This window comes from Amblyraja radiata, chromosome 35 (genome assembly GCF_010909765.2).
Source record: "Amblyraja radiata isolate CabotCenter1 chromosome 35, sAmbRad1.1.pri, whole genome shotgun sequence".
Taxonomy (NCBI): domain Eukaryota; kingdom Metazoa; phylum Chordata; class Chondrichthyes; order Rajiformes; family Rajidae; genus Amblyraja; species Amblyraja radiata.
In genome coordinates this window covers 3,270,656-3,291,559 of record NC_045990.1, presented here as the reverse complement: position 1 = coordinate 3,291,559, position 20,904 = coordinate 3,270,656, and the positions used below count along the sequence as shown (strand labels likewise).

The following is a 20,904-nucleotide window of genomic DNA, read 5'->3' as shown; positions in this document are numbered from 1 at the left end:
ATTTCACATTCAGTTTGAGAGTGGAAAAACCTAGATTTAAAATATATAAACACAATCACAAAAGAATGAAGGCAGGGTTGCCTAAAACGGATTAGGATAATAGATTAAAAGACAATTGATGAATAGTGCAGATGTTTTTTTTTAAAAAAACCCCAACTCAATAAAGATTCGCAAGGATAATCGATCGACGGCTAACCAAGGATGCAAATTGTGGATTGAATTTGAACTATGATATATAAAATGTTGTTAAAATTGGTGATAATACAGAAGTTTGGGAATATTTTTGAAGTCAGCAAAGAATGATAAAAAAGTGGATAATGAGAATAAACCATCAAGAAAAACTATTAAGAGTTTACGTACATTATAAAGGAATAGAGTAGCTAAAGTAAATATTGGCTCTTTGGAGGATTAAACTGCGTAATTATTAGTAAATAAGGAAATGAAAGAGATTTTCAACAAATATCTCTGTTCTAATAGTGCAAGACAAAAAAGCATTTTGATGACAAAAAACTAGCGACAAGGAACTTCAATATTGTTAAAGGGAAATTAATGGGACTAAAGATTGATTATTTCCCTGGATCTAATGGCCTGCATCCTTGTCCTTTGCCAAGAAGTGGTTGCATTGGTTGTAACTTTCCCATATCCAAGAAGTTTTGAAAAGTTTCCAATGGAATAGAAAATCTCAAATGTAAAGCTACTGGGAAGGGACTAAAAGCAGGAAACTATGAGCAGTATCTCATTGGGAAAATGTTGAATCCATTTTAATTATGAATGTTAATCATTCAGTGGTACTTTATTCTCATGTGCACCTAAGTATGGACATTCTTCTTTGCATACAATAGTGACAATCCTGCTATACTTTAGACACAATCACAAGTGTAAGATGGCACACCACACTGAGTCCATACACAAGAGTTGTCACATTTTAGGAGCTATCTTAAACCCTACGTCTGCATTTTTTAAATAAATGTTTGAGTCTTAGCTTGGCCATAAAGGCCTGCTGTTCTGGTGGTGGCACTAGTGTCATTATAGAGTCAAATCAGAGTCAATATAGTTTTATGAAAGAGAAATTGTGTTTGATAAATCTATGTCATCTGAGTCTGTAACAAGCAAGGTACACAAAGAGATTTAACTGATGTGGTTGATAAGGCGCCGTATGAAGACAGGAGCTTTTGGCATGGATGATAGTCTATTAGTGGTGTTGGTGGTTTGGCTAAGTAATACAAAACAGAGCAGAGATAAGTCTCAAATTGGCAAGCCATCATTATTGGAGTGCCTCGGGGATCAGTTGACTACTATTTACAATCTTAGATGAATGACTAGGTGTACTTGGCCAAAGTTGCTACTACCTGTATAGCAGAGAGGTGGGAAAGCAAGTTGTGAGATGGAAAGCAACATGGAACCTGCAAGGGGATATAGATAGGTTAAGTGAAGATAGACAAAATGTTGGACACACAGGAGAGGGATTTCAACTCTGAGCGTCTGAATCTTTGGAATTCTTTGCCTTAGACAGCAAAGGAGCCTGAGGCTTTAAATCTATTAAAGGCTGACAATCTAACAAGACCACTGACCTTCACCATATCTGGCTTCCTGCATATCCCTGTTTAATTGTTCCACATTTGCAGTTGTGCCTTCAATGTCAAATATTATCTGTAAGATCACTCATCTTGCCTCTCCTCCCTCCCAGCTTTTCTTCCTTCCACTCTCACCCCCCCCCCCCCCTCAAACAATCATGCCGAAGGAGGGTCCCAACCCGAAACATTATCTATCCATGTTCCCCAGAGATGTTGCCTCACCTGCTGAGTTACTCCAATGCTTTGTGTCCTGCTTCAGTAAATGTTGCGAGCAAACCAATCCCCAGTGGTGTAAGAAGGAACTGCTGGTTTAAACCGAAGATGGACACAAAAAGGCTGGAGTAACTCAGCAGGACAGGCAGCATCTCTGGAGAGAGGGAATAGGTGACGTTTTCATCAAGAAGAAGGGTCTCAACCCGAAACGTCACCCATTACTTCCCCAGAGATGCTGTCTGTCCTGCTGAGTTACTCCAGCTTTTTGTGTCTATTCCTAGTGGTGTAAATCGGGCAACGCCATTTCAGAGTGACCCTTTATCTGCAACTCCTTTAGTACTTCAACTCCCCCTCCCATTCTGAATCCAACCTTTCTGTTCTGGGCAGAGTGAGTCCCACCGTAAATTGGAGGAGCAGCACCTCATATTTCGCTTGGGTAGTTTACACCCCAACGGTATGAATATTGACTTCTCCAATTTCAGGTAGTCCTTGCTTTCTCCTTCTTTCCCCTCCCCTTCCCAGCCCTCCCACAGCCCACTGTCTCCGCCTCTTCCTTTCTTCTTTCTCCCCCCCCCCCCCCCACATCAGTCTGATGAAGGGTCTCGACCCGAAACGTCGCCTTGTTCCTTCGGTCCATCGATGCTGCCTCACCCGCTGAGTTTCTCCAGCATTTTTGTCTACCTTTATCTGACAGAATGATTTGAGCAGCATAAGAAACTAAGGGATCAATGAAGAACCTGTGAATCCAGTGACTGAGAAATACAAAGAGCAGTTTGTACAGAAGCTATGTGAGATTCCAATGTGCAGTTTGATAAGGTTATCAAAATACTGGAGATAAATACTAGAACTGAGGTTCTAATTATGAACGATTGCATAACTGAGATTTTTCTCCAGAAACAAGAAAGCTGAAAGGTTACCTAATGGATAACTTTAAGATTAAGAAGTCATTTGGTAGGATGGTTATGGGATGTTTATTATTCCGAGAAGTCCAAAATTAGGGGCTATAAACAAATGGCATTCACTGATAAATCCGATAGGGAATTCACAAGAAATGTCTTATCTCAGAAAGTGGTGAGAATGAGAGCTCGGTAGCACAGGGAATGATTGAGATGAAAATTATTGATAGACGAGTGGGAAGAGTGGAAGAATGAGTGTGCATTCATACCGTGAGATGAAGACCTCAGTACAAGTGACAATAAACTAAATTGAAACTGAACTGAGAGAGGTCGGAGCATGCTTAATTGAAGCATAGAAATTGACACAGGCCTGCTGGGCCTAACAGCCTATCTGTTTAATCATAACATGTCATGGCCACTGAGCAAGCAAATTCACCTTGACAATCTAGCCAGCAACCAGAGGCGCTGGTATACAAGAGAGCATTAAGGAGGGGAGGGTTTAAGAAAGAACTGCATATGCTGGAAAAATCGAAGGAAAACAAAAATGCTGGAGAAACTCAGCGGGTGAGTCACATCTATGGAGCGAAGGAATATGTGACGTTTCGGGTCGAGACTCATCTTCATCAAGAGGGGAGGGTCACGGTTCAGATTTTGTATCCTGATTGCCTCTCAAACCCTGCTACAGGACTTTTCACCGGGAAAAGATCCAATTACCCTTGGAAAATGCTGATTTCAATCTGCGGGACTATTGCTTGATTGAAAGATAAAGCACAGAAACAAATCCTTCGGCCCACCAAGTCCACGCCAACCACCTGTTCACACTAGTTCTATCTTGTCCCACTTTTGCATCCACTCCCTGCACACTGGGGGCTATATACAGAGATTAACAATTAACCTACAAAACCGCATGTCTTTGGGATGTAGTGTTCAAACACTGCACAGACAGCACCCGAGGTCATGATCGAACCTGGATCTCTGGCATGGTGAAGCAGCAGCTCTACCAGTTGTGCCACCGTTCTTGGTGAGATTCTCTCAGCCTTTGCATAAAGACTTTACATCACTTCCCTATCAGGTTTGCTGTAGAATCTTTGATCAGGATAAACACACCTAAGATTTATGGGTCGACATGTGTTTGGTTTCTCAAGCAATTTCCTTGAAAACCAAGTCATGTTTGCACCTGCTGTCCTCCATAAACAGTCCCATTTTCTGGCACCAGTCCTCATGTCTCAGAGGTTTGTGGCACTGCCTGCAATTGCTTTGCCATATCACGTCCTGTGGAATAACAGCCAGTTCTTTCCACTTCCACTCCTCGCTTCCTCTTGTTCAACGAGTTTTTAATCCACTCCAGACATGTTGGATCACAACCTTATATTCAAATCTTGTGGGCTCATCTCCTGAGTACATTTCATCAAAAGCTTTGCAGAAATCTAACTAAACAAGATGGGCTGAGCTCTCTCTGCTCACATGGTTCATTAATTTTTAAAGGAAATCCTAGAGATTTGTCAGTTTACATCATCCAGTGCATTCCAGCTTGATCAAATCCAGTCCTCCTCGCTCCTTTGAAGAATGCCGTACATTTCACAGAAATGCAAGCACATGCAGTAATTTTTTTAAAGTTTACTCCTCTATGGGATGTATGTGTTGCCGTTTATTACCCTTCACTAATTGCCACTAAAGTTAATGGTGAGTTGTTGCTTTGAGACTTTACACTCAATCTGTTAAAGTATGCTGTTCGAGAGGGAATTCCAGAATTTAGTTTGAGTGGTAATTAATGACTAGTGATCGTGCAGAATGGTGCGCAACTGGGAGAGACTATACAAGTGGTGGCATGTGCACAAACCTATTGCCCTTGTAATTTTTGGCTTCAGAGTTGGAGATTTTGGGAGGGGTTGACAGAGGAACTTAGGTGAACAATTACGTTGTACTAAGTGGGTGGGACACCCTGGAACTATGGTGCGACAGCAGTGGAGGGACTGGTGTACAGGATGTAAAGCGTGTATGTTTTGTACTGGATGCTGTTCAGTTTAAGTGTTGTTGGAACAGCATTCCCCCAGACAGTGGCGAATGTGAATAATTATGGTGGAAAAGATTGGGGATTTAGGCGAGTCACTCCAGGGAAGGTTAAATCACTGGACTTGCAGCCAGAGTTCTGGACCACAGCTTCAGAGATACAAGTTCCAATTCCACCATACCAATTAAACTTCAACATTTTTCTTTCAAATGGGAAGAGTTGTATCAGTAAGCACATACTGAATTGTTGTATAAACCCTAGAGTAGAAAAAAAGGAACTGCAAATGCTGGTTTACAAAAAAAAGACACAAAGTGCTGGAGAAACTCCACAGGTCAGGTAGCATCTCTGGAGAACATGGATAGGCAACGTTTCAGGTCGGGACACTTCTTCATTCTGAAACGTCACCTATCCACGTTCTCCAGAGATGCGTTTAAGAAGGAACTGCAGATGCTGGAACATCGAAGGTAGACAAAATTGCTGGAGAAACTCAATGGGTGCAGCAGCATCTATGGAGTGAAGGAAATAGGCAACGTTTCGGCCCGAAACGTCGCATATCTCCTTCGCTCCATAGATGCTACTGCACCCGCTGAGTTTCTCCAGCACTTTTGTCTACCTTCTCCAGAGATGCTGCCTGACCCGTTGAGTTACTCCGGTACTTTGCCTTTTTATTGCTTAAACCCATCTGGTCCACTAGTGTCCCAAGGAGACAGGACATCTGCTGTCTACACCTGATGAACCTATATGTGCCCCAGTCCACTCCTCCTTCCCCCCCCCCCCCCCCCCCCCCCCGATGTGATTGAATTTCAACACTGAATTTGGGGGCAATTAAAGATAGAGAGCAATTGTGGGCATCATCAGTGACATCCACATCCTGCAAACTGATGAGTAATAAAAGGTTCTGTGGTGCTACGTGCCTGAGACCTGCACGTCAGTGTTTACAGTGTTGGTGTAATTAATATTTTTGAGTCATCGATGAACCTCTGGCTTGTATCACTGTGGTAAGTACAGCAACATTTTGCGCACCACCAGCTTCTACAAAGAGTCTTTAACAATTCCCATGCTGGTCATATTCTCATTTGAAAAGAATAAAAATGTTTAATTACATATCCGGTGAAATATTATACCAGGCCAATCAGTCACATAGAAATTTCAATATCGCCGCAGCTAACAGTGATCCAAGCTGGAAGGATTTGAAATGTCAGAGTCAGTGAGAAGGGTCTGACAGAGTTTTCACTGTATTCAGTAGCACCACCTAAAGTGAGAACTATTTCCTGCAGCCAACTTGGAAACGCCAAGTCCTGAATGGTGAGCCCAAAGATACTAGAGCAAGATCTTTGGGTGAGTCTTCCTATTGATAAGAGGTCGCCCCTGCCACTCCCTCTACCTATGCTCTCGGAGCTGGCTGTGCTGTTGTGTCTGGGGACTATCACTGGAGCGATGTGTGTTCACCTCCAGGCTGCCAAGAGATGCTGAGGCAGCTGCTCAGTCAAAGTGTCATACAGCATGAAAACATCCCCTCCAGCCCAACTTGTATGTTCATGTCATAGGAGCAGAATTAGGCCATTCAGCTCATTGACTCTACTGCACCATTCAATCATGGCTGATCTATCTTTCCCTCTCAACCCCATTCTCCTGTCTTGTCCCCATAACCGTTGACCCGTACTAATCAAGAACCTGGCAATCTTCACTTTAAAAATACCCAATTATTTTGCCTCCACAGCTGTTTGTGGCAATGATTTCCATAGATTTGCTACCCTCTGACTAAAGAAATACCACCTCATCTCCTTTTTAAATGTACTTTCTTTGATTCTGAGGCTGTGCCTTGGTCGGTCCTAGACCCTCCCATTAGTGGACAAATCCTTTCCACAACCAATCTATCCAGGCCTGTCACTATTCGGTAAGTTTCAATGAGGTCTCCCCTTATACTTTCAAACCCCTTTGAGAAAGGATGACTCATTGGAAGGATCAGAAATGTGGTCTGATGGCATGAACCAACTTTCTAACATGCAAAAGCATGACGGCAGTGAAAGTATGGGATTCAATTTCCCTAGTTCATTTGGGTTGCAGTCAGTGTACAGTTAGAGGCACAGTGGGCCTCTCCATTGAATCAAAGATAGTGGCTGAAGTTATATTTAACATACAAACTGAACTGGTGATAATTTAAAGCTATTTGTACCTTTGCAGAAGGAGCACAGAATTTCCAGACAGCAATCTCGAGAACCATTTCAGCCAGTTTGTAGCAAGCCCAATAATTTGATGGGTGGGGATGGTTGGGTGGAGGTTGAAGTTTGGATTTAATTGTAGGGATGGAAGCTGGACAAGAGGAAAGAGTACTTTGTAGAAATGGTTTCATTCAGGTTTAGATATTATATGCACACACACACAAATATGTGTATATATATGTGTGTGTGTGTGACATAACTCTGGCGGTTGACAATTATTAGAATCCATTCTGAGAAATAATACGAATGTTCACTGACAAAGATGTAAATTAATCAAGGATGTTTAGTCGGGATTTAAGGGAAGTTTATGCCTCACTAACAAGAATTATTTGCGGTAACAAGGTGGACCAATGAGGGCGGAGAATTTGATGGATTTGAGCAACACTTTTTAAAGGACCATGGTGGATGGCTAGCCAGCCAAACACAGAAAAACTTGTGGGATCCAAATTTAGCAATTGGCAGGAATCAAACGCAATGTAGAAACAAGGAACTCCAGATGCTGGTTTATAAAAGAAGAGATTGAGTGCTGGCGTAGCTAAGCAGGTCAGGCAGCCTCTCAGAAGAACATGCATAGGTGATGTTTCGGGTTGAGACCTTTCGTCAGACTGGTTGTATGGGGAAGAAAGCTGGAAGAGAGGAGGGGCAGGACAATGTCTGGCAGGTAATAGGCTAACGGGGGGGGGGGGGGGGTTATTTGATAGGTAGATGCAAAGATCAAAGAGCGTATGATCCGCTCTATGATCTTTGGGTAGATGGTTGGACAGAAAGGAACACACACTGTTTTCCTTTATTAACTTGAAGCAAAGAATGTAAGAAGTTGTACAAGAAATGCATATGATACTGGTTGGGCCACATCTTGGTGAGTTCTGTGTTCAGTTCTGGTCACTATTATAGGGATTAGGTGATTGCACAGGAGATGTTGAAGGGATTTATAAGAATGTTGCCAGGACTGGAAAATTGTAGCTGTGAGAGATTGGGCCTGGGATGTTTTCTTTGGAACAAAGGATTGTGTGGGAGAATTTAACTGAGTTGTATAAATTAAGGAACCTGGATTGAGATGTCAAAAGTCATGGTGCACAAATTTAAAAATAGCTGGTAAGAGTCAGAGGGGAGATGACATTTTTCTTACCCAGAGGGAGTTAGGAGGCTGGAAGATTGTGTGAAAGGACAGTGTGACTTGCAGGGCCAAAGACCAGTGCTGGAGGGAGGGTTTAAGCTGGGAGCTCTTTCACAGACGCAGTAGACTGAGTGCCTCTTTCTGAATTCTGTATGATTCTCCCTGTCCCACAGTAGTCACAGACTGCCTAACCAAAATGAAACCACAGGACAAGCAGATCTTGTACATTGTTCACTCAAATGTGGCAGACCACTGGAACCACTTAAAGTCCAAGTAGAAGCTTGGTGAATGGCTTAGTTCATTATAATGAAATTAAGCATGTAGCTTAGAAATGATTCAGTCCTTCACAAATATGTGCCCTAAAATGTATCTCCATTCTCCAACAACTACATGATTGCATGCAGCATTAATTTAAACCAGTAGATCCATCAGAGGCCAATTCTTGGTGCAGACCGGGTCTTAGCAAGGCTCCATCATGATTTGTTCTTAATCTTTTACACTGCAATGTTGCACTTTGCATTCAAAAAAACTTCTGACTGGAACTAGTCGACTGGACAAGTGGGAAATTGTTCAACCTCTGTTCCTCTCAGTCATTGGGTTGCCATCCGTAGAAGATGTCTGTATTTCTGCACGTTTGGTGGCCAAATTCCAAGGCATCATTGAGTTGTTCACTGAAGAGAATGAATGGCCCTTTATCTGAACATTTACAAAACAAAAGTCCTCAGTCAGTCAGCTAAATGATGCTGGCTGCCAACTACAAAGAACCTGGATAATACACACCACTGATTTTGACAATGAAATCCCCCACCACCTGCATTGTCCTTGGGAGTTTGAGAAAAATACTTTGATGATTAAGATCTGCAACGCTGCATGAAGCTCATGGCTCAGTGTACCTAACCTCATATTCATTCTGAGATGTGCACTGCATATAATAGGCACCTCAAAAGCACTCGAGACATACCACTACGGCTGTCTATGCATAACTGCCCAAATGCAGTGGCACGATCTCCAAGGCCATCACTTCATTATGGCTTTAATTACACTCAGCACCTAATTACACCCAGTGAACATGTTCACAAGCCAACACCTGACACCCAAAATAATGTCTGAAGCTGGAACCCGACCCAAAACATAACCCATCCATATTTTCCCAGAGATGCTGCCTGACCCACTGAGTTACTACAGCAATCTTTTTTTTTGTAAACCAGCATCTGCAGTTCCTGTGACCTAAACTAAGCACTCTATTTCAAGCTACACCACAGCAACTGATTATCAGATTGATATGATGATGGTGAAGGCAGGGGAGGGGGTGGAAATTGATTCAAGGGTAACCTCAAAGCCTCCTTAGGAAAAGTATAACATCCCCACTGCCTGATGGAAACCTTGGTCCATCACTGCTCAAGAGGGAGCAGGAGCATCTAGGAAGAATTTAGAACCTCAAGTCTCTTATGTAGACAAAAATGCTGGAGGAACTCAGCGGGTGCAGCAGCATCTATGGAGCGAAGGAAATAAACAACGTTTCGGGCCGAAACATTGTCTATTTCCTTCGCTCCATAGATGCTGCTGCACCCGCTGAGTTCCTCCAGCATTTCTGTCTACCTTCGATTTTCCGGCATCTGCAGTTCCTTCTTAAACTCGTCTCTTAAATCTCTTTGTTGGGAGTGTGAGGAAGACGTGAAAACGGTAGAAAAAGTGGAACCCGTCCCATCCTTCTCTCCACCCACTTGCAGTGTTAAGCTACCTCCTGTCCTACTATTGGCTGACTTGTAGGCCCCCACATTAGCTGCTTAAGCCACTCAACCCACAGAACTGCAGTAGGCAAGTTATCCTCGACCCCGGGGGATTGCCAGAAGAAATATTTTGTTTTGTAGGAAGGATATGGAGGCCGAATTGTTATTTTTGGAAGAATTACCCAGTCACGTGGGGAAATGCTGAATCTGCTATGTGTGTTTGGATCGAGGTAGTCCATGGTGACTAATCAGTGCTATCTGCCTTTCAAGATGCTCAGCAGGGTTTGAAAATGATTTAAAAAATAAAATCTTGCCTCACAAGCCTCATCTTTGGACCCCATTCATCAGTACCACCAACCTTTACCCACCCAGCTCACTGAGCTTTCCTTCACCACAACCCACACTGGGCCTATTCTGTGTACCTACTGGACCAGGAGACTTCTGTAGCTGGACGTTACCTGTGATTGAGGTTTGTGCCCCAAGCATTTACTTGATCCTGGTGCTGAGGTCAAACAGAATAGAATCTTTCCATGTGTTCAATGTGAGTGAGATTTTTGACATTAACGGGCAAGTCTGTGCCATGACTGTTGATGTTGGTTGTTGGAGCCAAAGGCAGGCCCAACCAATTGGGAATTGATTCTCAGTAAAACTAATGTTTGGTTGACTGTCAAGTTTCAAGTGAAACATCATCCACAGAGACTTGGTGAATTCCCTTAAAACATTCAGAAACATAGTGATAACAGCTTGTATTTGGATGGAGGCTGACAACAGGCTCCTTGGGATCTGTCACAGCCAGCGATGGACAAGAGAGGCTGTGACTGTGGCACAGTGACAACAGTTGGAGTAGCAGGGACTTGTCCCTCTTCTGTCGTTACTCCAGTAGTTGGGTAAGCAAGAAACTGAACATAGAGCTGCCTTTTATAAAGATACAGCTCTGAATCTAACTGAGTATCCAATGCAACACAACACAGGCATGAGCCACCTTCCCTTGAGGCATGAAAGCTAATGGCACAAAATTATGCCCACACTCAACCCATTCCTCCCCTTATCCACCTTTCCCCAATGGTGCAGCAGTTTAGTACTGCTGCCTCATTGATACAGGGACCCAGGTTCACTCCTAACCTTTAGTGCCATGTTTAGTTTAGTTTTGAGATACAGCACAGAAACGGGCCCTTCGGCCAACAAAGACCATGGTGACCAGCGATCCCCGCTCACTAACACTATACCACACACTAAGGACAATTTACAATTAAACCAAGCAAATTAACCAACAAACTTGTACATCTTTTGGAATGTGGGAGGAAACCCGGAGAAAACCCACGCAGGTCACGGGGACTTGGAGCCCTGAAGCCAGAGAAGCTTCAGGGCTCCAAGGGGAGATGGTACAAACTCCGTACAGACGGCACCCAAAGGCAGGATGGAATCCTGGTCTCTGGCTGTGTGAGGCAGCAACTCTACCGCATGTGTATAGGGTTTATACACTCTCCCAGCCACTGTAAAGGACCCTTGTGTAGATGGGTGGCAGGAGATTAAGTTGGTAATACAAAAGAAAAATGGAATACAATTAACGGTTTTGATGGGATTAAAATCCATCGTGTTACTTAATGAGCTGAATGGTCATCTCCTATAGCATAAAAATAAAAATATTGTGGAACATTAGCATGGGTTTTGTAAATAATCAGCGTTTTGTTGACCTTGCAGATGACTGGAAATGATAATGGCATGTCTACGTGAAGATTACGCTTTGGAATCGTGTCTCCGGCTGACAGTGGAATTGCATCGCGGGACCCATTATGCCCTCAAGGGAATCGGCCACCTGTAGCTGTCAGAGGCTTCTGTAGAAATGAATGAGAACGATACGCCATGCATGGCGCCCGTGGGCTCCATCAACAATTATTACGACAAGAACTTGATCAGATATTATTATAACCTGACTAATAAGTATCCAGATGACAAGTATTTGACAGACAAAATAAATGGAGTGTCTGTCATCTTCATGATCCTGTGTTCCTTTATCGTCCTTGAAAACCTGTTGGTTCTGGTGGCGATCTGTAGATACAAGAAGTTCCACTCTGCCATGTTCTACTTCATCGGCAACTTGGCGCTGTCGGACATGTTTGCGGGCATCACTTACATCTTCAACCTTGCGTTCTCAGGTGCATGGACCATGAGGCTGACTCCGCTGCAGTGGTTTTTCCGAGAGGGCACCATGTTCATCGTGCTGTCGGCCTCAGTCCTCAGTCTCCTGGCCATCGCTATTGAGAGGCATGCCGCCATTGTGAAAGTCAAACTGTACAGTAGCGACAAGAACAGTCGGATGTGCCTGCTGATCGGAAGCTGTTGGATTGCTTCCGTGCTGCTGGGCGGGCTGCCCATCATGGGCTGGAACTGCTTGTGTCACAAGAGTGGCTGCTCCACTGTGCTCCCGCTCTTCTCGAAGAACTACATTCTATTCTGCATCACCCTCCTGAGCATCATCCTGCTGTCCATCGTCATTCTGTACGTGCGGATTTACCTGATTGTTCGATCGAGCCACTGTGAAACGGCGGCCCCACAGACCTTGGCCTTGTTGAAGACTGTGACCATCGTCCTCGGAGTGTTCATCGTGTGCTGGGCACCCACCTTCATCATCTTGCTGCTGGACTTTGCCTACAAGTGGAATGAATGCAAGATTCTATACAAAGCCGAGTATTTTCTGGGCTTGGCCACCCTCAACTCTGCCATGAACCCCATCATCTACACCCTGAGGAGCAGGGACATGCGCAGGGCATTCCTGCACATTCTCTGCTGCAGCTCGCTGATGGGCAAAAAGGCACGGATGGACACTTGCTTCGCCACGCTTCAACACCCCAGTACCTTGGATCGATCTTACCACAAGCACGAGGCACTAGACTCGCCAATGATGCCAGAATGTACAACCTTCGTGTGATGCCCGTGGTTGCCAAAGGCTAGGTGGTGAGGGTCAAGGTCACGGGCACAATCAACACATGCATTCCCCACACTAGCTCTACACACTTGGCCTTGGTCAATGCCATGCCAGCCACCTCTCTGGCATGGGGGAACAAGCTGGATAGCAGCCAAACTGACCACATCAGCTGACCAGTGGGGTTTATATTCTGATGCCCTGGAACCCATTTGCCACCAGCCAAAAATAAATTAATAACCTTGCCAAGAGGACATTTAGCCTCATCAGGAATAACAGGATTCAAGAGTATGCCAAGACTCTGCAACCTGGCGAGAGCATGTTGCGAACGTATTTCTCCAACTAATGACTGGCATTGCTTGACCTCAACATCTTGAAGCTCTTGTGATCTTAACCAAAGGGTTGGAGGTCATCAGGAGGCCACATGCATTAATGGTGTGTTGCAGAAGAGAGGAAAGTAAATGTTATTGCGTTGGGGTAGTAACAAAAGCACATGCCATTCTAACAAGACCCATCATTCCTGGAGAGAACTCCCAGTGCCCTTACGTGGTCCCTGACTCTGAGAAAAGCAGACTCTGAGAGAAATGTGCTCGCAACCTAATATACAGTTCCCGACTCTGAAACTACCCCCTCCCCAGCTCCACCCCATTCCTGATCCATGGCAAATGCCCATGGAGACAGCAATCCCAGAACCTGATGGGCGATACAGGTATTGGCATCCTCCAATCCCAGAAGTGGGATGGTACCAGTGACTATCCTTAAAGTAGTGTATCTTACGGATTATGGTTACCCCAGATCATTATAAATGGTGACAATCTTTATTACTAAGTCCTGGAACTCCTTATTCAATACCGTGTGCAGGCTTGTTTACGACAGACTACAGCAGGTCTTAAGGGAGACTCATTGCCACCTTCCTGAAGGCAATTGGAGATGGGTCATAAATGCCAACAACATCCACAGACCATAAATGAACTAAACCATATCCTCTGTGACAGGTTAGTCACTGAACCTTATTGAGCCCATCACCTTGGTAACAGAACGACTGACTCATTGAATTAGATCTGAGATACGTGAAGATCAAAGATGTCTATTTTAAACTCTACACATGCCCGTTAGAAACATGTTTTTTTTTACAGTGCTTTGGGTTAGCCTCAATCTGCTGCAAGGGGCCCTCTGACTTACTCTGTAAAGGTTTCTCCAACTGAACCATTATTTTATATTGGCCATTTAGTAGTTTCATGATCTTGCTGTTTGATCAGCCTGTGGATCAGGCCAGTGGAGCCTTCCAACCTCAGCATAGCTCCATGACTCACTCAGTGCAGCCTGTACTCGACTCGACATTTAACCGTTTCTGTGAAGGCAGACCCCAAATCAAAGCATCTATCCCGGAGAAAACCCTGGTCCCAATCCCTGGTCTCCCTCCTCCCCCACCTCCTGCCCCCATTGTTGGGGAAACATGCACATTTTCCACATGTTGGAAATGGCTTTGTATTAAAACAGAGTCCAAGTATAAAAGCTGAAAGAAGAGATGTGGCCTCAATTTCCTTGAGTGAAAACAGAAACAATGTCTAGTGTTTTAATTAGTCTTGCCGTCGCTTGGCTTCAGGAAAAATCCAGTGGCAAGTTGGATAGCACCTGATGTATTCCCCATGGTGATGCTTTCCTTTTAGGAGATTAATGGGAATGAATTAGGTGGAACATCCATGACCATTTGGGTGGTCTGTCCCTTGCGACAAAGGTGAACCAATAGGTTGTTGTGCAGTTTCAATGTTAAAGTGGCAACACTACAGCTGAAGGCAGTATTAAATACCGAATGTTTAATGTATATGTAACAATGTATAAAATGTCAAAACATAGAATAGTAAACGGTACGAGATCCTATTCGGATCTGTTCACTGAAAATTAAATGAATGAAAAATAAACTTTTTCTAAAAATCTCCCAGCATGGTTTGTGGCTTTGGGTCTAAGAACTGCTATACTGAGAAACTCAGGAATCATAATTTCTCAACATGGTTTTTAAGAGGGGAATATTTGCAGTCTTGCTGTGCAACTGGTGGGTGAATGAGCTTCAAGTTGGCCGATTTAACATTGGTCGTAAGAGGTGGCCTTCCAACTACATTTTTCTTCTTTGCTTCTTCAGTGTGATGTTGAGCGTGATAAGACATGCCTGCAAACTGAGTGAATGTGTGTGTGTGTGTGTGTGTGTGCGCGCGCATCCGTCTCTCTGAAAAGACAGGCTGTTTAATGCAGGACATGAAAGGTAGTTGCTCAGAGTGCAGTGAGAAATAGCCGAGAAAGAAAGACATGACAAATTGTGGTTGATAACATCTTTCAGAGCGTGTCGGCTGAAAACCTAGAGAATATATAGGTGCAACATCAGGAAGCATCAGCTCCCCCAAAGCTGCAATAAGTTGCTCGATCTGGTGTCAACCATTATCTTCAATAGCAGAATAGGCTTAAAGGGCCTATTTACCCCACTGTCTCTTTTTACCAGCTCTTTCCAGGAAAGAGGGGCCAAGTTTAATTGAATTGAATAAATTGTATTAGCCAAATATGTATACATATAAGGAATTTGCCTTGGTGCTTTGCTCACAAGCAACAACACGATATACAGTAGACAATTAAAACTTAACAACATTATAATTTAAACACGTGAAGAATGAAATAAAATACCAGAGCCAACAACCTTCTCGGCTGATTGAACGATACGCTGCAATCTCCAGATGTCGTGCTTGGTGGCTGAGCCAAACCAGACCATGATGGAGGAGGTGAGGACAGACTCTATGATGGCAGTATAAAACTGGACCATCATTGCCTGTGGCAGATTGTGTTTTCTCAGCTTCCGCCCTCTGTTGGGCCTTTTTGACTGTGGTCGATGGTGGCCTCCCATTTAACGACCCTCATGACCTTCAGGGCCCAGACATGGATTACTAAGTGAAGGCGGGGCCCAGATGCTGATCATTTGTTGGTGATAGAGGCAGGATTGGGGACTGTTGAGACACAGTGAGGACTCACTGCACAAATATTCTTGCCCATGGCTGGACACAGACCTGAACACAGGGTGCGAATACTGATCACCAATAGCACATGTAACACGACGTACGCTGGAAACTGCACCATATGTTGCTGGATGCACAAACCGCCACTGGGTGAACACTGGGCCAGGACACTGGGGACTGGTTTGCACCAAATTCTTGTTACTTAGTTTTGTTACTTAGTCGTACAGTTGAGTCGTGTTTAGAATCACATAAAATGTACACTCTAAAATTGTAAGAACTGGAACCAGGCATCGCATTTTCGTAATTGGGCGGGATTACTCTTCGCATTAAGAAGACATATCTTCACTTAGAAGTTGTGAATCTTTGTTACTGTCCCAAAGGGCTGTGGAGATGTTCAAAAAGCAATTGATGGATTTCTGGCATTTAAGTAAATCAAACGCTATTGGGATAGGGGGGGGGGGGGGGGAGATTGCAACCTTCACGTGGTCTGCCCTGTTTCAACGAATGCAATCAACCTGGCGTGCACAATCAAATAGAACGAGTTGTCCTACAACTTTAGGCTGTGCATGCCATACGCAAGAAGACGGCATTGGGCACAAAAAAATGGGGTTGAGGTAGAAGATCATGTAAACATACCACTTCGGAATAGGAGTAGGCTATTCAGCCCCTCAAGCTTGCTCCTCCACACAATGAGGTTATGACTAATCGAACTATAACCTTGACTCTGCATTCCTCTCTACCCATCTCCCCTGCCCCCATATCCTTTTGGTTATCAATGTCTCTACTTCCACCACCTTTTGAAGTAGAGAATTCCTAAAACTCAGATTATCAGAGAGAATAAAATCCATTGCATCCCTGCCTTAAATGAGCAACCGCCTATTTGTAATCATCGACCCCTGGGTGTAGATTGTCCCCCAAGAGGAAACCGCCTCTTCAGATCCATCCTGTCAGGACCCTTGTCAAGAAACTTGTACCATACAAGTTTCAACTTTCCCTCTGACCTCCTCCTCTATTAGATCCTCTAGTATTTGATATTTCCATCCTGAGAAAAATATTCTGACTGCCTAACCTATCTATCATAAGTCTATGCCTCATAATTTTATAAACGTCTAACAGTTCTTTCATTAGCCTCCGATGATCCAGATTCAGGTAGGACAGACAGACCCTGTGACAGGTTCCATGAATAGGAGACAGTTTATGCCTCAACCCTAATGGATGGACCCAGTCGATTTTCTAACAAGTTACTGGATTGTGATCAGAGGTGCACATTTTAGGGGTCTTCTTCCCCCAGGGGCTGTGAGTTCCAGACTCAGCCTCAGCCTCATCAGCAGTACAGACCAGCAATTAAGTGTGTACAAAGGAACTGCAGATGCTGGTTTAAACCAAAGATAAATTCAAAATGCTGGAGTAACTCAGTGGGTCAGGCAGCATCTCTGGAGAAAATGTATATGTGACATTTCAGGTTGAGACCCTTCTTCAGTCTGAAGAAGAATCTCGACCCCGAAACATCACCTATTCATTTTCTCCAGAGATGCTGCCTGACCCGCTGAGTTACTCCAGCATTTTATGTTTATCTTAGGCCAGCAATTAAACCTGGGAATTTCCTGACTCTGTCTCCTTACTTAGTGGAACCACAGCTCTGTGTTTTGTAATTTATTTACAGAGTAACATTGCCTTGTTAATGACCTCAAACAAAACATTTGGCAGCAGTGCAGCTCCAGCCCTGGCAAGGATTCCATTCACATGGAGCCCAGCTCCCAGCCATGTGGAAAACTGTCTTTTGGGATTTCCAGTGGAACTGAAAGGTGGAGAGGGCGCTGGGTGACTGGGAATGGAATGGGCTGAGCAGGGATGGAGCTGATCATAGAAACATAGAAAATAAGTGCAGGAGTAGGCCATTCAGCCCTTCGAGCCAGCACTGCCATTCGATATGATCATGGCTGATCATCCAAAATCAGTACCCCGTTCCTGCTTTCCCCCCCATATCCCTTAATTCCCTAAGAGCTAAATGTAACTCTCTCTGGAAAACGTCCAGTGAATTGGCCTCCACTGCCTTCTGTGGCGGAGAATTCCACAGATTCACAACTCTCTGGGTTTATCATTAAAGGTTGTATGTTGTCAGTCTATCTGAAATCTCAGCAAACTCTGTAAATAAATCCCCACAGTGTCAGAGAACCTGTTGTCCCTTTGAATGCCAAGCTCTCCGGGTTTCTCCACGTCTGTGGCCCATCTATTTCTATTTTATTCATGGGAGGAGTGGATGGTGCAAGTGAACCAAAGCCGGTAAAATATTGGCTCAACAAACAAGACTGCTTCAAAACTCAAATCCCTCTCCTCGAACAGTGATTGCTCCTTCAATGTGGGCTGAAGGGATAAGTACATTTTGCAACTTTGTCGCCGCCGTTATGGTGACCCTTGCTGTACTTTGTATGCAAAAACAAAGAATTTCACTGTACCTAGCTAGGTACAAGTGACAATAGAGTATCATCATCACCATCATCACCATCAAGGGACAGTCCTTCTGGATTGTGGCGATATGAAATTCTTTGTTTAGCTATCAGCAATGTGTGATGAAATTATTTGAGGAATTTGTCCTCAGGATGTTGTAATACTGATAATTCCATGGTAATAGGCACATGAATTAATTGATGGGCTGTGTACCCTCTTAGGCTGATAGGAAGCGTACAGTAATGTTTTTCTTCTCATCGTCTCCAGCATCTTCTTCATCCTCAATACTGACTTCCTTTCCCCTCCTTAGTACTTTGTCAAAACATTAATCAGATGCACTCTCCCAAAATAAGAGACAGTCCAAACCTCTACTCCCCCAATCTTAACGTGCCTGCTGACCTACATGGGCTCTTAGTTATTCAATGCCTTGTTTTGAAAATTGCATTGTTTTCAAATCCCTTCCTTTATCTGTGATTCCCACTGTGTAAGACCACTGAATTCCAATTCTGGTTCCTTGATCACCCTGAATTTAATACTGCAAAAGGTTAAGGTTACTGTTAATGTTTAAGAAGGAACTGCAGATGCTGGAAAATCGAAGGTAGACAAAAGTGCAGGAGAAACTCAGCGGGTGCAGCAGCATCTATGGAGCGAAGGAAATAGGCAACGTTTCAGGCCGAAATCAGTTGCCCTGCTTTATCATGTTGAGACCATAAACTCCGCATCTCTCTCGCTAGCTCTTTACTGTCTAAAACCTATCCCCAAACACGCACAGACACCCAAGCAGCAAAAATACCATTAACCAGATCAGCAGTGTGTGAAATTCACCATCTCTATGGGCTCTTTAGTGAAAATAGTTTCAAACTAATGAGAGTTTACTGCCGAAGATATACACAAAATGCTGGAGTAACTCAGCGGGACAGGCAGCATCTCTGGAGAGAAGGAATGGGTGACGTTTCGGTTCTCTTCATACTTCTGAAGAAGGGTCTCGACCTGAAAGGTCATCCATTCGTTCTCTCCAGAGATGCTGCCTGTCCCGCCGAGTTATTCCAGCATTTTGTGTCTATCTTCGGTTTAAACCAGCATCTGCAGTTCCTTCTTACACAGTTTAGTGCGTCGTTTTAAGCCCACTGGGTATTGGGTTGACTCTGAAGAAAATAATTCCACTGGGGAAACTTCCCCCTCAGTCTGGATACGACACCCAAGTTGACTGATTCACAGGTGTGACGTAAAATGCAAGAGGAAAGACTGAAAAATAACACAAGACCTCAGTAGGTTTTAAGTGCGATGGAATAAAAGATCAAAGATTTAATTTCCACTGAAACTGACAACATTTAGTGATTTTCAATCCAGACAGATAATGTTTTAACAAATTGTGATCTCATGCACCCTGTTATCTTTGTCATCTTAGAGTGAAACAGACAGTCTACGCTGACAAGAAGCAGATCGCAGGTGCAAAGTGGAAGCAAGTTTCAAAAGGATCCGATTTAAAAATGCTTTTCAGCACTTAGAGGATAGACAAAGGTATCACAGTCAGCATGTCTGTATCTCAAGGTTCATTACCAACCCCGAACTGATTAATAAATGATTAATGGACCAAGGAAAGACAGATTAATGTGGTATTTCAAGGGTTTTCAGTTTCATGCCCTGCCTTCCAAGCCAGATTCCCCAAAATGCCAGACTCCTTGAGCTGCAGGGGAAAGGGCTGCTGTAATTTGTTCAGAGGCCTTTACTTCAGAGGTATGGAAGGAAATATTTAACAAAATCTGTATGCACAGCAGCTTCCTACACATAATTCCTAACATGCAAGCAGCAACACAGCCTGTCAGAGGACACGGGCTTTCTACCTTGGGGCAATGGATAAGAGATGGCACTGTGCCCTGATGGTCAAGTGGACAATTGGTCGCCACAGGCTTGGAAATGGTGCAGTCTCAATCATTTCAAAAGAAAGGGGACGGAGTAGAAAGCAGTGATTGCACTTCCGGTCAATACTGAGTTTATATAAGATACCAGACCAAATGCAGACCCGCTGGGTCTGTTCCCCCACACACACAGGGGGGGTAGAGGGAGACGGGGTAGGGAGAGGGGAGGGGGGGGAGGGAGAGGAGGGGGAGAGGGAGGGAGAGAGGAGGGGAGAGAGGGGGTGGGAAGGGGGGGGGGGGGGAGGGGGGGGGGGGGGAGGGGGGAGGGGGGGGGGGGAGGGGGGGAGAGGGAGGGGGAGAGAGAGGGGGAGAGAGAGGGGAGGGAAAGGGAGAGAGAGGGAGGGGGGGGATGAGAGAGGAGGGGGGGAGAGAGAGGAGGGGGGGAGAGAGAGGAGGGGGGGAGAGAGAGGAGGGGGGCGAGAGAGAGGAGGGGGGAGAGAGAGGAGGGGGGGAGAGAGAGGAGGGGGGGAGAGAGAGGAGGGGGGAGGAGAGAGAGGAGGTGGGGGAGGAGAGAGAGGAGGGGGGGAGAGAGGAGGGGGGGGAGAGGAGGGGGGGGAGAGAGAGGAGGGGGGAGAGAGAGGAGGGGGGGAGAGAGAGGAGGGGGGGAGAGAGAGGAGAGGGGGAGAGAGAGGAGGGGGAGAGAGAGAGGAGGGGGGGAGTGAGAGGAGGGGGGGAAGAGAGAGGAGAGGGGGAGAGAGAGGAGGGGGGGAGAGAGAGGAGGGGGGGAGAGAGGAGGGGGGGGAGAGAGAGGAGGGGGGAGAGAGAGGAGGGGGGGAGAGAGAGGAGGGGGGGAGAGAGTGGAGGGGGGGGAGAGAGTGGAGGGGGGAGAGAGAGGAGGGGGGGGAGAGAGAG

At 44.9% G+C, this 20,904-nt stretch overlaps 2 protein-coding genes across 3 annotated transcripts in view; both read left to right on the top strand.

Moving 5' to 3' along the window:
- Window positions 1-14,623, top strand: part of LOC116966017 (sphingosine 1-phosphate receptor 2-like) — a 33,100-nt gene extending 18,477 nt beyond the window's left edge. For both annotated transcript variants that reach the window (XM_033012139.1, XM_033012140.1), the window contains exon 2: window positions 11,465-14,623. In XM_033012139.1, coding sequence (XP_032868030.1) covers window positions 11,607-12,692 — 1,086 coding nt within the window. In that variant the 5' untranslated portion in view covers window positions 11,465-11,606 and the 3' untranslated portion in view covers window positions 12,693-14,623. The remainder of the gene's footprint in view (window positions 1-11,464) is intronic.
- The window catches only part of yju2b (YJU2 splicing factor homolog B), a 53,840-nt gene that overhangs the window by 18,426 nt on the left and 14,510 nt on the right, over window positions 1-20,904 (top strand). The gene's annotated exons all lie outside the window — the stretch shown is intronic.